Source organism: Homalodisca vitripennis, chromosome 1 (genome assembly GCF_021130785.1).
Source record: "Homalodisca vitripennis isolate AUS2020 chromosome 1, UT_GWSS_2.1, whole genome shotgun sequence".
NCBI lineage: Eukaryota > Metazoa > Arthropoda > Insecta > Hemiptera > Cicadellidae > Homalodisca > Homalodisca vitripennis.
The window spans coordinates 156,699,640-156,717,759 of record NC_060207.1 but is presented as its reverse complement, the minus strand read 5'-3'; the positions used below and the strand labels follow the sequence as shown (position 1 = coordinate 156,717,759).

Genomic DNA, 18,120 nt, shown 5'->3' with positions numbered 1-18,120 from the left:
TGGGCAAGACAAATGTGGATGATTTTGTAATTCAAGATCTTAAGGCAACACATTATTTAAGGGAACAATGAAATGAAGGAAAAGAGGTCTTGACGTAGGGAAGGAATATAAATAGACACACACAAGGGATCACATTTAGTTTTTCGGAAGGAAAAGCACTTTTTCTGTGCAGGACACTATCCTTTCAGAGGAGAAATAAGAGAGAACGGGGAGGAAAACAACACGTCACTTATCTTAAAATAAGACCACTGTGGAACAAAGGAACTCACTGTACAAATATGTTATAATAATTAAGCATTAGAAAAACATATTTAATTCAAAGAACAGTATTTACCCAAACAAGATTTTGATAAAATGGAATCTCCAGATTGCTCAAACTTTGAATAAATACTTTTACTAGAACATTGGATGTCTTTTATTATGGGTAAGGGGTATTACGGTCCATTGAGCATTATAATCAGGGTTGATTCGTCTGTATGGATAACCTAGGCAGTCGTCAAGGGCACAAAGTTTTGGGAGCACAAAATTGAAGATTTAAAAATATTAAAAAATATATCTTGGCAATTCTGCACATAAGGCAGATGGATTACCAGGTAATGAAAGGTGAAGGGTTTGATGTAGAACCTATTTGACTTAAGATGTAGAAAATAGGAAAGCGTGCCCAAATGTTAAAAGTACTCAGTTTGGGTACCTTACTGTGTGTAGCGGAGTGCAATGAGACACCTTGGACTTCACCCAGTAGGATTGTGTATCACTGGATTTCCCCCAAGATTTCGAGGGTTAAAAAACATACCTTTGGGAAATTTCTGCAAAATCTAAAAATATCCTTTTTTAAAATTTGTACAAAAAAGTGTTATATAACTGTAATTTTGTGTTGAATCCGTATTTGAGACCAAAAAGCATTAAATGTTTGTAACTTTATTACATCATGTACTGATTGCCAAAGCTAAACCTCATTCTCTCTTGACATTTAGTCCATAATTAAAACTACATGGCTTAATTAAAACTACCAGAAAAAATGGCCGACTACCTACAGTCACAGTGAAGTGAACTCCAAGAAAAGTGTGTATTTAAGTGGTAATAATCCAACAAAATATTATTTACTTGTGCACAATTCTTACCTTGGACCACATGTAAGTAAATAAGCTTACATTCCTTCATGGAAACTTCAAAACTTCATCAAAAAACTAAAGTTTAATATTGAACACTGACAGAGTAATTAAACTGTCAAGATTAAATCTTTAAAAATCTTTAAAAGTTCAATCATATAACTTAACAAAACTGTATTAACTACTACAAATTTATACAAGCTTTCCAAGAAAGTATCAAGATTAAAATAACTTAGAACACAAGCTATGAATAACTAAGACAACTTGATAAAAAGTGACGTCACTGCCAAGTCACAATCCAACAAATTCCACACCATACAGCGTTGGCACACAGCTGCTTGGCCACCTGTAACTAGACCACTGACCCCAGACATCAATGCGCATAAGTTTAATGTCACAGGAAGAACTGAAGATAAATCTGAGGCAAACCAGAAGAAGAAGGCCTATGATCTGAAACTCAGGCGACTTAGGAAGGAAGCCAATGCAGACCACATATATCACGCTAATAACAAAACAAAAGCAGTTTGGGAACTCATAAATAGAGAAAGAGCTGCTAAGAACCAATCAACATCAGACTTGAACCATTTAATAATCGACGGAATAAAAGAAACGGACCCAAAGAAAATCGCTGACCACCTTAACACCTTCTTTGTAAATATAGCAGAAAACACGCTAAAGCAACACCAAATATCGAATGACAACTTACTGTATAGTCCATGCTACAATATAGATACCACAATGACAGAAATGACCCCAACCACAGCCAAAGAAATTAAACAAACAATCCGTTCATTGAAAAGTAAAACCTCCTCGGGTTTGGACGAGCTTTCATCAAAAATCATAAAATTTTGCGAAGCTGAACTTCTGAAACCAATCCTTCACATCACTAACATATCCTTTATACAGAGCATATTTCCAAAAAACTTAAAACAGGCCAAAGTATACCCTAAATATAAACAAGGAAACAAAGATGAAGCAACAAACTACCGTCCCATTTCACTACTACCAACTGTATCAAAAATAATAGAGAAGATCACTCTTTCTAGACTACTCACTCACCTACAAGACAATAACCTCCTATCCAATAATCAACATGGCTTCAGAAAAGAAAGATCTACATCAACTGCAATAATAGACCTTGTTGAATATATTACAGACAACCTGGAAGAGGGCAACACCATCACTAGTATCTTTTTAGACTTGAGCAAAGCTTTCGACTGTCTTGGCCATAAGCTCATCCTAGCCAAACTACAAACTCTTGGCGTCAAACAGTCAGCCTTAAAATGGTTTGAGAGTTATTTGAACGAAAGATACCAAGTTGTAGAGGTTAAACAGAGAAGAATGGGAGAGACCTGTACTGTTAAATCTGAAAAACTACCTATGACTCGAGGGGTTCCCCAAGGCTCCGTCTTAGGACCAGTGTTATATATTTTATTCACCAATGACCTGCCAATATTCTTGGAAAACTACACAAATTCCATCATGTACGCAGACGATACTGTACTACTCTCAGCCCAGAAGGATGTTCAACAGCTAGAAATAAACTCCTACATCTCATTCAATATGGCCCAACAATATTGCAAATACAATGATCTGATCTTAAACAGCTTGAAAACTAAACAACTCACTCTAGGAACTAATAAAAACTATGTGTCCGAAATCCCTGGTATTCAAGAAACAGAGGACATGACTTATTTAGGAATAACACTAAATAATACATTGACAACTTATGCCTGAAGCTAAATTCATCACTCTATGCTTTGCGAAGGACCCATGCAACAAGCACTCTTGAATCTACCAAAATAGCGTACTATGCCCTATTTGAAAGTCATCTCAGGTATGGGATAGCAGCATGGGGGGGCACAACTCAATTTAACCTACTAAAAGTCCTCAAAATTCAGAAGAAAGCAATCCGGTTAATGGGGAAGCTAGGACCTAGAGAAAGCTGCAGAGCTACTTTTAAAGAATTGAATATACTGACAGTGACTTCTCTATATATTCTGGAAACGATATTGTACTGCTTATCAAAAGACTTTCCTCGAAATAGTAATCTTCATGAACATAACACAAGACATGGTCAAGACTTTCCACTACCTCTTCACAGAACAGCTGTATTTGAGAAAAAACCAACCTATGCCGGGAAAAAACTTTTTAATGCTCTGCCAGAAGAAATTAAGAAAAATGGAAACAATCACATTAACATGAAGACTGCAATAAAGAACTGGCTCTTGCAAAGAACCATCTACACAGTGGAGGAATTTTACTTATGGAGACTGACAACTTGACAGAGACAAACATGAACTTCTATATTTTATAACTATGTAAACTTTTTGTTAATTGACGCTACTTGTAATCTTAAAGATTATCAATAAAGAATTTCTGATTTCTGATTTGTTTTGTGGGGAAACTTTCAGGTATATTTAAACATGTTAATAGTGTATTTGGTATTTGTTAATTTTGGTATCTGTATTGTAAAAGATGTGGTTGCAACGTCAAGTTGTTTTGATAGCAATTTACATTACATTGTAAGGCTTAATATTTAACCCTTTGAGGACCAACATTTTTTAAAGTTAATTTTTGACAGTACCAAAAATATTTGTTGTCTTATAGAAATTGTTTATTTGCAGTCAGTGTGAAAAAAATCATAACTTGGGTAATATTTTTCATAACTTTTTAAGTTTTTCCACTTAAATGGAGTAAATTGGTGTATTTCAAAGAAACAAATTAATTTTTTTTCATTATTACTATGCATGATTAAAACTTGCCTACAGCTCAGTTGGTCGCATAAAATATTTTAAATGACTTAAAAGCAGTAAACAGTACCAAAAGTAACAGTGAAGGGGCCTGTTCAAAGCACAATGGAATATGTTGTGAAAAACCTTTTAATTAGGGCAAAATCCGACTTTCCAACTGAATGTTATGAGATCAATGAAACTAAATTTATTGTGAAGCGCTGTACAATAGCTTACACTCTAAGCAAATCGCTTACCATTAATAGTAGTGTTATTTGATTTCTAATACAATTTACAAACTCTTCAAGAGACAAGAGCTTTAAAGTGTAGCAATGGGGGAGTTGACGGTACATGGCTAGATGTAAATAATAATAATTCTAAGAAAATTTCTCAGGTGAATACACTCCCCAGTATAAAGACTAGGAACTACTTTGGAGTCCTCTTTGAGATTTTAGAAGAGGAGAAAGCCCATCTTGACATAAGCAAGCGAATTTATAACCAAAGAAAGTATCAATCAGCTGGTGGAAAACTTCAAAAACACTTCTTACCTGAACAATCTAGGGTGCTTACATTAGCAAACGGCCACGGAAGAGGGTGTTCACATATCCTTCAAGAACAGCTTGGAAATAAGTTCACTGTTGAGACAATGTTCAAGCCAAACGCATCACTGAGTGCTGATGAAGGACTTTACAGATGGGGATTGTGTTGCCATTTTCAGTGAAATTAATGATACAGAACAGGTAACAAAAGAAAACGAAAGTCTGTAAAGAGAACTTACGGAAATTGTAACTTCTTTAGTACAGAAAACGAATGTCATTGTACCTAGTATTCCTCATCGCTATGGCAATCCAGTCCTTAATCTGAAGATAGACGGAATTTTGGGACAAATAATTGTAGAAGTGAATGTTTACTCAAATTGGAAAAACTGCACACACTTATTTAGAACACTAAATTTAACAGATACAATCATACCAGGCATGGATTGCATTTTAGCAAGTCTGGAAAACTCAAAACTCTTTCAGATGATAGCAAAAGCAATAGTCAGTAAAAACTTGAAGAAAAGACAAATAGTAATCCCCAATAAAGACTATTTTAAAGAGCCACTTCATGTACCTCAAACTCCATTTTCAAATACTCATGAGGTGTCAAGGAGATCTGAATCACCCTGGCTCGGCTGATCCTCTCCTACCTCTCACAACCAACAGCACATACAGTCTCACATCTGCGACTCAATCTGCACACAGCAGCATGCCTGGTCGAAGATTTGTGGCTGCCCTTGCATCTCTCAGCACACCAACCCTTGCAACTATATCTCTGCTTGCATCGCACAGTACACATATCCAAGCAGCTGCAGACGGCCTCTCCCTTCCCAGTTCTAGTATTCATGTACCTGTGTTCTCTTCTGCACTTTAAAACACAGAAAGCCCTTATCGTCATACCTTCAGTGAAATGTCAGAGCAGTGTAGTGAATGTTCTAGTGATTTTCTACATATAAATAAAGTCAATGTAATACAACCTAAATCTGTTATGTCAAGTTTTTGGGCAGTCAGAATCCTTCATTAAATCCATGAATCTATGACATATAATGAATTACTTGTTGTGACTATGATGGGGGAAAGCTGTATATTTAAGAAGTTCTTGAGGTAAAATTTCCTAATTTGCCTTTGTAGAGAGGGTTTTATATCTTGTCTGGTATGAAAATTAAACTCTTTGTTATAAAAATTATCACAAAAGATGTTTTTCCAAACTTTTATATCTGGTAGACTGCACCGAAGGCGTAGATATCTTGAAAAAGGCACTTTCATGAAACTGCAAAGTATTTTTAAAGTCTAGGGTGCAAAAACCCCTTGAGCCAGTCCTGATTATAACCATAAGGATTGTTGCTGTTTTGTCCAGCCAAGCAATACCACTTGTAGGAAATTTGCATTAGTAAAGATTCAGAAAAAGGTTCATCAAAATTTGATTCAGTTTTGATAAGTACATGTGAATATGAAACTTTCTAGCAGTGTACACTTTGTTTTGTTTTTTTCTTTTTATTGTTTTTTTTCTTTTTATATTTTACACATTAATGCCAAACAAACAATTTCATTAATTTTTGGTGTAGTTTGGTTAATGGTTTTGGTTCAATTTCCGTTAGTTTTGACTAGTATAGTGTTTTAGCAGCTCCCACTTTGTTTTTTTAATATTCCGCAAATGAATGCCAAACAAATACTGAAAGTAGGTAAACAAACAATTAAAATATGTTCTAAAGTATTTTTTTAAATGGGTGCCGCCAGCTTCACATAGTTGCTTATACAAAATATCCTTGGATTTGGTCAAGGAAAGAGATACGAATTAAACACAAGTAGTATGGCATGACTATATTTAAATTTAACGTAGTTATAACATGTAGTAAAGGGAAAAGAGAATTAGTGGTGATAATTGCTGGCAATAGAATTTGAAAACTGTGGAATGGAAATGGAAAGGTCCAAGTAGGTTTTTATGTACTGAGATGATAGGTTAACTTTCATAGAATGTGGCTAATTCTGAAGGTCCTTGAGTTAGGCTGCACATGAATTTGGATTGTTCCTAATAAGGATGAGATCTCCAATTTGGAAGGTGTATTATGTTATTTTTAATGGCCAAAAGTTACTGTTAATGATGAAATGCAGGGCTCATTTTCTGTTGTGAATGACCAGCTCAGATCAAATATTGGTGAACAAATTTAAGAACTCTACATAAAATTGAACTAAATACAAATGGTGGTCTAAAATCATTACTGATTGCAATAACCTTTCTAAACAAAACTTTTTCATCAATAAAGAGAGACATATTACTTACTGGCAGTTCATCTTTGCCATTCCAAATTCCAGTGACTTGTCGTTGTTGCATGACTTGCTTAATGTTCAGGAGGGCTGGTAATGCTGTACAACCCGCATTAATACTGAAAACAAAACTAGATTAGATTCTCACTTTTATATTATCAGCACAACATACTAACTTCTCTTCTTGAACAACACACATACGCAATTCAAATTTCAGCATTTTACTGTAGCTGTTAAAGTGTTAGCTGATGTACACCCAGTACATAGATCAGCTGGTCAGCTGATCAGAGTTTGGCCAAAATAATAATAATAATTCATTAGACTAATGGTTATAGTCTCGGCTCTCTAACCGAGAGATCACAGGTTCAAATCCTGGGCAGGTCCAATCATGTACTTTGACAATGAAAACCAGTGCACATCGAAGCCAGCATAGCTAAGAAGTTGAGGCTTAAATGAGATAAAAACAAATTGTTGTTTACTTTTGACTTTTTGAAAATCATTCTGTTAAAAACTTTTGAATAAAAATGTTGAGTTATTTTCCTTTATTTCTTACTTTATTTTATTGTGTTTTTTTAAATTAAATTATAGTGTGTCAGGTGTTAAAAAGTTTGATTATACCTGATTATACTGAACAAACAACACCAACAATCTGGGTTTGCACGAATGTGGAATCTGACATGTGAACAACAGGTCATCTTGACCGGCCTAGCAGTCCATACCGCGTAACTAGTGTATTAAACTTTCCCAAAGACATCCACGAAAAAACCAAAGAAATCAGGGAAATTTCTGTAAAATATCTAAAAACCAGGATAGATAATGAAAATCTAAAATCCCACAACTGGGGAAAGCTTTCGTTTGACTGAGGACGTTAATCTAAAACTTTCCATAACATCATTCAGACAAATCCGAGTACTATCTGCCCATTATCAAGAACTTACTAACAAAGCAATTATAACAAAGCAGTGCTGTTGTGATGGCCCTTAACATATAGTTGTAAAACCAGACCGGTAACATTGTACACATTTTCTATCAGTAAATTTTAGAAACATTATTTCAATATGCATTTTCATTTAGTGCATCATTTGATTAATTATTTAATTGCAATAATAAATTATAAATTCAATATAATCAATCAAATAAGTTAATAAATGAAGGAATGCAAGAGAATAAATATGATTTAGTATAATATATGAATTCTAATATAAAGTACAGTTGTGTTACCAGTGAGCCTGGTCATTTTCCATACTTACAGTGGTCACAAAAATTTGCTAAAATATACTTAGCTTGTATCTAGGACACTACCAAGTTGGGGAGAGTCGAGCAGGGCTCTATACTAACTATTGGAACAAGAAGCAACAGCCATTACTTGACACATTTAATTCTTGTATAAATTGGTCTCTCTCTCCATTCCAAATTTATAAATTGTAAGTTTATTTTAGATTTTAAACTCATTTTTAATTGTTCATCTGTAAAAAAATGTATTTTGGTCAAACATAGGGAGAGTTCTTTTCTTTACTTTCCCAAATTAACTTAGGCTAGTATCCGTCATCGTACTGAGCGGATCCATAGAATTTCTAAAGTATATACCATGAGGTGATACTTGTAAAATAAGTGCACAAATTTGAAGAGTGTTTACATCAAAGCTCCAGAGCATAAACTCTGCTTAGGGCAAACTTGAAGACAAAAAAGAATCACAACAAGGTAAAACTTATGCATATACATTGGTATACTTTTTAAATGTGATCTATCTGATGATGAGTGACAAAAACGAACAACAATAAATCAAAGTTTTCATTTAGTAAGCATTTTAGGTGCTCTTACACTACCTCAAGCAAAATAATCTGCTTACAAATTAACAACATAGTTTCTTGAAAGGAAGTTCAACAACATCTTTTTGAATAAATTTGTGAAGCATATCATAGATAAACTATAAGAGGGATGTATTGTTGAATTTATTTTTTGACTCAGCTAAGCTTTTTATTGTCAAACACAGTTGCCCAGTTGAAAAACTAAAAGTACTAGGTATAGCAAGGAAATTAGTAAACTGGTTCTACAGCTACTTAGCTAACAGGAGGTAGCTTGTTAAATTGAAGCATACAACCAAAAACTTAACAGAAAAGTTACAATAACTACATGTAAATATAAAAAACTCTATTCAGGAACATTTCTCATACATAGACTCAAGCAAATGTACTCCACAGGCAACAACAAGTGGTAGTTTCCTTCTTTAGAAAACTAAAGAAGGAAACTACCACCCCATTTCACTCACTCCAATATTTTCCAAAATTGTTGAATATGTTGCTCTTTCAAGGCTTTTAAAACATATTCTTTATTCTAAACTCTAAGACTCTTTCTAAATTTGTGGAAGTTTTTCCTCTACCAGAAGCTATGCATCATCTTACATAAGATTCAAGAAAGGCAAAATAAACTTCCACAAATTTAGAAAGAGTCTTAGAGTTTAGAATAAAGAATATGTTTTAAAAGCCTTGAAAGAGCAACATATTCAACAATTTTGGAAAATATTGGAGTGAGTGAAATGGGGTGGTAGTTTCCTTCTTTAGTTTTCTTTCCTTCCTTGTACTTGGTGAACACTTTAGATATTTTTAAGTTTTCTGGAAAGATGCTTTGTTTAAAAGATATGTTTATTATACTTCTTAACAGCATAACATTTTCTCCTTTGCAGCTTTTTACTAGCTTTGAGGATACTTATCGACTTCAGCAGATGTTTTAACCCAGGAGCACTCGCGAGTAAGATAGTCACGCGGTTACTCACGTGTTAGGTTTCTTCTAACATTTGTGTCTAACCAAATAAAACACCATCGTGTGTCCAAACAATATTTATTTATGTTAAAAACCAAAATTCCACTTTGAAAGTGATTAACTGACATGACTTTACAATGAATATGATAATAATAAACTAATTTTTACTATCCTAAAATTAAGAATAATGTTCATTATTGGTAGTCAGTAAATTTAAAAAAATCTAGTTGTATAAGAATGTTTATATTTATATTGAAAACAAAAATTCCTCTTTTAAAGTGATTAACTGACATGACTTTACAATGAATTTGATAATAATATTTACTATCCTAAAGTACATTATTGGTAGTTAGTAAATTTAAAAAAAAATTAGTTGTGTAAAAATGATTATCCGAGTTTTCTTGATTTATTTTATTGATTTTCATCATTGTCATGACACTGTGAACACGTTAGAACAGTCTGTGCAGTGTGCTCTTTACAGATAGGAGATGAACAGTTGCTACAGGTTTGCTGTGTGAATCTGTTTTTGCGCACGGGACAATATGCGCAGCGAGGCTTCCCGTCGACTCGACGTGGTTGCGGCGGTGGTGGTGGAGGGAGTTTAGCCACCCTCCTTATTTTTTGTTTCAGTTCGCCCGGCAGGTGAGGGATCGCTGCTCTTCTTTCAAGGTGTGGCTGGGTCAGGGCTTTTGCCAGCTGCATTAGATAGCTCCGTCTAGACATGGTTTCTTGAGTATTTGCTCGAAACACAATCTGAGAATTTATTGCTCCTACGTTTAGCATACAGAAGAACAATGTTAGGGGCCATCGGTTGCTTATTCTGGAAACATCATACTCACTTTTCAGATGGTCAACAACATCCACACCTCCCTTCGTTAGGTTGTAGAATGTTATGATTTCAGGTTTGAGCAGGTCTCCCGAATCTTCATCAATTCTGTCATCCTTATGCATAGTTGACAAAAGTAAAACATTTTTTCCTCTTTTTGGAACGTACGAGGTCAATGTGCATTTGTTTGGAGGTTTTCCAAATACAAACATACTGCTTCTCACTGGACGATCTTTTATGTTGCAAAGTTCAGGTGGGATTTGGGGCTTGTTCTTGCGGATAGTCCCTACAATAGTTAGTCTATGGTTTGCATATAATTCATTTGCAAGAAGGACACTGGTGAAGTAGTTATCAATTGTTACATTACGTCCTGTATTCTCAATGGGTTGAATAAGGCGTTTCACAACACTACTAGCATCATTTGGTAGCAAATATGGTCCTGGGGGCTGTTGTGCAGGATACACTTCCATTTTACTCGTGTAAAATGTTCTAGCATCTACGAGGGCATAAACTTTGAGACCATATTTGGCCGGCTTGTTGGGAATGTATACCCGAAACTTACAGCGGCCACGAAATGCTTCCAGCATTTCATCAACTGTAGCGTATTCGCTTATAGAATATGCTTCGTCACATTTTGTGACAAACTTTTCAAAAAGCTCTCTGATTGGAGCTAAATTGTCAATACTTTTTCTAGCAGCTCTTGTATTTTTATCATCAAACCTTATACCTTGAACCAGAGTTTGAAAACGTTTTTTTGCCATGACAGCTGAAAAGAATTCTGGACATGTGCCATCGTTGCTCCATAACTCGTCAATATTCAAATGATGTGCCTTTTTTATACCAGCCATATACAGTGTGCCAATAAAAGCTTTCATTTCTAGCACATCTGTTTGGGGTACATCCCTTATACCACGTGAATATGATTGGCTCATCAACATCAATTTTTCGTTTGTACAGCGCACAATATTCTCAATAGTATTGTCTGGAAAATAAAAACCCCAACAATCTATAATTGTATTTTTGCCTCTTGCCACATTTTTTACACCTGGTAATCTTGTTACCACATTTTCTCTTGGAGTTCGGGTGGGTCGTGACGATGAAGGGTTGTGTACATACCAGTTAGTAACACCATCCTTTCCCACGAGTGTCGGTCCGCTGCTAGTGCCGGCGCCACTGCCTTCTCCTTGCGCACGTTCTGGAACCAGTTGTTGTGGTAACTCAACTGTATCATCTGATTGTTCTGAATGTGTGTCCTCTTCATGGCGTTCGGGCTCAGCATCCGTGTCAGAAAATACATCAGGAACTAGCTCGGGCTCGTTGTCAGACGATCCACGTACGTCTTCCTCATCTTCCAACCAACCTAATATACGAAAATCATCCACCTGTTCCATTATTTCACTAAAACAACCAAAACATCACTTTATGTTACATTTATGTCCCCGCACAATTAAAATAAATTAAAAAACCTAACCGAAAATAATAAAACTGTTATCACTTAACAACTCGCGTGTTCGATTATGTCTATCAAGTAGAAGGACGCGACCACTTGCGTGTTAGTTTCACACTAACGGGAGGGACGCGCCCCACTTTTGACCATCACAGTTCCGCCCCTACACCCCCCACTACCTTTCTAGTCCTACCCTCATTCTTAGAGATGTCTCGGCGAGGCAATGACAAAGTCTCAGAATTATAGATATAAAAATGTAGTTTTTATTACAAAAAACACAAGAATGTTAGATTTTATCTAACGGTGCGAGTGATCCCGGGTTAAATCTGAGAAAATCAACAGTTTCTAAATCTTCACTTTCAGTTATAAGACTGAGGTCAACAGGCTCTGCATAGCATATGGCTGCAAAATTTGGTTTAGTTTAAGAATAGAGGATTTTTTCAAAGTATTCCGACTGCAGTAAAGATGAAGTTAATTGTCACTTCTTAGTTACAATTATAATTTACTATCCCATCAGATAAAATTTGCATTAACAATTTAAATAGGAACACCACTTTATATTTTTTAAATTGATACAGCTCTAGGGTTAAAATCCTGTTGATCTGCCTAATACTTTAAACAAATATAATTATATATACTGCTTATTGAACATTTAATCTAAAAAGTACATCAGACTATAAAAATGTTTTACCTACTTTGAGGACAGTGGAAAAGATGAACAATTTAAAACAAATTAAAATATGAACATTTTAAATGCTACATATTATTCACCAACAACCTATGCCTGAATGTCAAAATCAGTTTGTTTATTTGTTTACCCAATGCTTACTTACTGTACATAAAACATAACATATGTGACTCATATACATGAACATTATAAATAATACCATTATATTCTGATTCAGGAAACAAATATTTTCACTAAAAACCAAATTTGATGTTTTGGATCTTAACAATTTTCTTTCATAGTCTACAAATATATAGAAGAAAATTGAAAATAAATTGAAAATAAATAATAATTAATTAATAATTGAATTCATAAAGCTGCATCTCACCATATACTAAGAGGACTCTCTACACTGAGACCGAGCTGGAAACAGGCATCTCTCGTGAAAATGTCGTAGATCTCTGACCACAGTCTAGGTTCCAGCAGATGTGAGTATGGGGACGTGTTGATTCCATGTGGCAGATACAGGAACATCCCCATCAAATTCTGGATATCTGTATACAATGCAAGAGATCACATTAAAACAACTGGTCTTAGAAGAGCATTGTTTATGCAGAGTTGATGTCTAACAAACTGCTCTTTGATAAAGAAATAAATCCTTCAGTGTTACGACACCTTCCAAGGAAATTTTGTCTGAGGGATGGAAATCTTTTCAACCAGTGGAGCTTGAATGGTTTACTGATGGCTCTAAGACAGAAACTAGTACAGATGTTAGAATTGTAAAGGGTGAGACTATACAGATAACTGGTGGTCATTATAAATCCTCATCTCATATCAGGCAGAATTCATGCCAATATGGAATGTGCTTGTGAGAACTTCTTTGGTACAGGAACAAGACGATTAGTATTTTCACTGATAGCCAAGCAGCTTTCAGAATCAGAATCATTTTATTGTCGTCCAACAATTACAAATTTGTATTGACAAAGTCAAATATGATATTAAAAATATCACTAAGTAGGCCTACAGAGCCTAAAATAAATACAATCTATATCTATGTTAAAAGTTTAAAATTGTAAGTCACTAAAATTAGCATTAAAAATCTCATCTACAGAATAAAATGTTTTTCTCTTGAGCCACTCTGCAACAACATTCTTAAACCTACCAACAGAAATTGATCTAGCACTTAATGGTAACTTATTGAATAGCCTAGCTCCGGTTATTGCATAGTTCTGTTGAGTTTTACTTAACCTAGCATATTGCACATCAATTGTATTTTTAATTCTAGTGTTGTGTTCATGGTTAAAGCTTCTAAGATTGAGTCGAGATTTTCCTTAACAAAAACTAAACTGTGTAATATATATATATATACATGGAAGCGTAAGTATACCAAGTTCTTCAAAAAATGGCCTACAGGACTCATTGTCGCTAATTCCTACTATGCAGCGTATGGCTTTCTTTTGCCACTTAAACACAGTCTTGGCTCCACTAGAGTTGCCCCACATTAAAACCCCATACAGAAGGTGTACATTAAAGAAAGCGTAATATGCACTAATGACAAGATTAAGACTTGTATACAATTTTAGTTTTTTTTAGTAGAAATATTACTCTTGCCAATGTAATACATAAATGGTTTGTATGGATTCCCCAGCTAAGCTTTGAGTCTAAATTGATACCAAGTAGTTTTACAGACTTATTTACAGAATTACGTAAACTAAAGACAATTTCCTCGGTCTTGTTATTATTCACAGTTAATTTATTAGCAGAGAACCAGAGATAGGACCTTTCCCTCATATAGCCCATAACGACATCATTTAATTTTGAGTCTCTGTCTGATGATAACAGAGTAGTATCATCAGCATACAAGACAACCTTACCAGGGACAAATTTAGGGAGATCATTAATGAAGACAATAAACAAGAAGGGGCCCAAGACTGAGCCCTGGGGAACCCCGCTTGCCACCCTCTTAAGTCCTGATCTCTGGTCACCCACTTTGACAAGCTGAAGTCTATTGCTCAAATAAGACAATATCAAAGACAAAGCATTGTTCTCCAGACCATAATATTTCAATTTTTGAATGAGTTCATCATGAGGTACAACGTCAAATGCCTTACTTAAATCCAATAACACAGCAGCTGTTTCTTCCTCATTTTCAAAGCTATTCAATATATAAGAGACAATATTTTCTACAGCTTTAACAGTTGACAGATTTTTCCTAAACCCATACTGAGATGAAGAAATCAAATTATTGTACTCAAAGTAATATTCCAATTGGTTTTTCACAATAGTCTCTATTAACTTTGATATAACGGGTACTAGGGCAATAGGCCGGTAATTGTTTAAATTCATTTTGTCACCCTTCTTATGTATAGGTACTGTTATTGTTATTTTAAGGCACTGTGGATATATTCTAGCTTCTAAATACTATGAATACAATAAGGATCTGTATATAATATTTTTAGACTTTAAAAAAGCATACGATAGTATCTTTAGAAGTAGTCTATGGAACATTTTGAAAAGGTTTAGTATCCCAAATAAACTGATAAGTCTAGCAAGAAAGGAAAAGTACAGGTGGGAAAGGAGTACACAAACTTGTTTAATATAAATACAGGAGTGAGGCAAGGTGATGGAATATCACCAATTCTATTCAACTTTGCTCTGGAAGAAGCACTAAAAAAGATAAAGGGGATGCCTGAAGGAGTAAAATTGGGAGATAAGTTCAATATCCTGGAATTTGCAGATGATGTAGCCATTCTAGCTGAGAGAAAGAGGGACTTAAACAGACTAGTAGAAGCCTTTTTAGTTGAGGCTGCAAAAGTAGGATTACAAGTAAACGAAGACAAGACGCACTACATGAAAATAAGCAGAAGAATGGAACAGGAAGGAGAAAAGCTAGAAGTACTCAACCATGAATTCAAGGCTACAAAGGAATTTAAGTATTTAGGAGTGACGATAACACATGACAATAGAGAAGAAGTTGAAGTCCAATGTAGATGTAGATGCAGCAGCAGATAGAACATACTGGAGCCTTGCAAAACTTCTCAAAAGCAAACTATTAATGAGGAAAGTTAAATTAAGAATTTACAAAACCATGATCTTGCCAGTTTAGATGTACGGGTCAGAAGTATGGGCACTCACAAAGAAATCCCAAAAAAAGTTAATAACCTTTGAAAACAAAATACTAAGAAGAATTTTTGGACCAGTTCAAGAAGGAGACATATGGCGGATCAGGAAGAACAGAGAATTAAGAGAAATATACCAAGATACCGATGTGATTGCACTGATCAGGAGTAAAAGAATGAGATGGATGGGCCATGTTGCCTGTAGGGGAGAAGATAAAATGATAAAGAAGGTGTGGCGAGGGGAACCAGAGGGAGTGAGGCCATTGGGCAGACCTAGGATGCGATGGAGAGATCAGGTGGAGAAGGATTTAAGAACGATTGGCGCTACACTGGAAGTGGCTCAAGATAGAGGAAGTTGGAAAGACATTGTTGGCGAGGTCAAAAACCATCTGGGTTTCGAGTGGCCACAGGAGTAAGTAAGTGGATATATTCCATCAGTAAGCACCCAGTTTATCAGCTGTGTTAAAGGATAGATTATAGCACCTAATATTTCCTTTAATACAAAGTTGGAAAGTCCATAGACATCTCCTGATCTGGAATTACTTAACCTATACACAGAACTATACAGTAGAGTCCCGATAGTTTCGAGTCTCGATAGTCCGAGGTTCCGTTAAATCCGAGCCAACACGTGTAAAAAAATAAAATGTGATATTGACATACTTTGTACAACACACCTCGAGCGCATGTCTGTAAACTGAGTGCTAGGCTACTTGGAGAAGCCGGCAGCCTGACTCATCATTGCCACTCCAATCATTTGCACCGCCCCACCCCCACCCTATTGTCAAGGTCACGGAACATCGCGCCCCGTATTGTCTAAAAATAAATCAGTCCGTTGCTCATCACACGTTCGACTGCGGTACGGTTGTTCTAGATTACGATCGCAGTGCGCTTATCCGTCTGTTATTTACAACGTACAGTACTTGTTGTCTAAATATTAAGTTTTAGTAAAAAAGAATTTTCTGAAGTGTTTTATGTGTTCATTGTACAGTGAACTATGAGTTCAAAAAGTAAAAGAAAGTTTGTACCGATAAAAACAAAACTAGAAGCTTTTAAAGACTTAAAGATAAAGGTGAAACGTTAAAAAAATTAGCTGCCGAGTAACGGAGTTGGTGAACTTACAGTTGGTGACTGGCGAAGGAATCGCGATAAAATTGAAAAGTTTGCAGCAGAAAAGTGCTCGGAAAAGTGTACTAATGAGCGGAAGTCTGAAGAAAGCAGAGTATGACAAAACTAGCGAGGCCCTATTTTTATGATTTTTGTCAACAAAGAAACAAAGGTTGTCCTATTTCCGGACCTATTTTACAGGAAAAGGCATTGTACTTTCGCAACGAAATCAATGAAGGTGAGGAAGATTTTACGGCAAGTGTAGGATGGCTTGACCGTTGGAAAAAACGGTTATGGCGTGAGGCAGTTAGAAATTTGTGGGGAGAAACTTTCGGCGGATTCCGAGGCAGTTGTTCAGTTCTGTGAAAAGTTAAAAAATCTTATTAAAAGTGAAAATTTAACACCTGAATCAGATTTACAATTGTGATGAAACTGGTTTGAATTTTAAAACTTTGCCATCAAAAACTCTAGCTTCACGGGAGGAAAAAGCTGCTCCGGGTCACAAGAAAAGCAAAGAGAGACTGACTGTGCTAGCCGCTTCAAACCGCGTCGGGAAGCCATAAATTAAAACTAACTGTCATTGGCAAGTCTGCTAAGCCTCGTGCGTTTAAAAACATGTCTATTTCAACGCTTCCATCAACTTATACAAACCAAAAAAAACGCATGGATGGACAAACAAATTTTTAAAAACTGGTTTTTTAGTTAATTTGTTTCCTGAAACCAAAAGGTTTTTGAAGAAAAGCAACCTACCCTCTAAAGCCATCTTAACACTTGATAACGCAGGATCACACCCAGATGAAGGGGAACTGCAATGCGATGGCATACGCACGATGTTTTTTGCCACCGAACGTGACCAGCCTCATTCAGCCTATGGACCAAGGCGTTACTTGAAACTTTGAAAAAAAAGTACAGACGCCGTTTGTTGCAATCAATGTTTCCAAACAATTGAAGGAGAGACAACCATAAAAGATTTCCTGAAAAAATGTACAATCAAGGATGTAATTTATTGGATCGCTGAAGCTTGGAGCGAAATTAAAAACCAAAAACAATCCAGAAATCATGGAAGAAAATCGGAGTGTATAAAATTGAAAATGATGATGAAGATGACGATCTACCGTTAATAAATTTAATAAACAGACTTCCTGGTTGCAATGGGACAAATCAAACTGATATTGGAGAGTGGATGAGTAGGGACGAACAGTTAGAGACAACAGACGACACCATAGTTGAGATGGTCACAGACATGACAGCTTACAGGAGTGAGGAAGAAAAAAATATGCAGGAGACAGACCCGGCAATGACTCACACAGCAACGGCTACGCGGCACTGGATGCGGCCCTGCGCTACGTAGAGCAGCAAGCAGAGGCGACAGCGGCAGACACGTTATTGCTTCGGCGGTGGAGAGACATGGCTGCCCGCAAACGCTGCAGTGTGGTGAAACAAAAAACTCTATACAGTTTTTTTTTAAGTAAACATTGATTCTTTGGACCTCTGTGAGTAATTTCTTAATGCTGGTATTTGTAATAAAAGCATATTTCTTATGTTTGCCTTC

General features: G+C 35.7%; 1 protein-coding gene across 1 annotated transcript in view; it reads right to left on the bottom strand.

Moving 5' to 3' along the window:
- The window catches only part of LOC124374460 (E3 ubiquitin-protein ligase RMND5A-like), a 41,106-nt gene that overhangs the window by 3,145 nt on the left and 19,841 nt on the right, over nucleotides 1-18,120 (bottom strand). The window contains exons 6-7 of the mRNA XM_046832673.1: nucleotides 12,734-12,899; nucleotides 6,662-6,764 (exon numbers count right to left, since the gene is read on the bottom strand). Of these exons, the coding sequence (XP_046688629.1) occupies nucleotides 6,662-6,764; nucleotides 12,734-12,899 (269 nt within the window). The remainder of the gene's footprint in view (nucleotides 1-6,661; nucleotides 6,765-12,733; nucleotides 12,900-18,120) is intronic.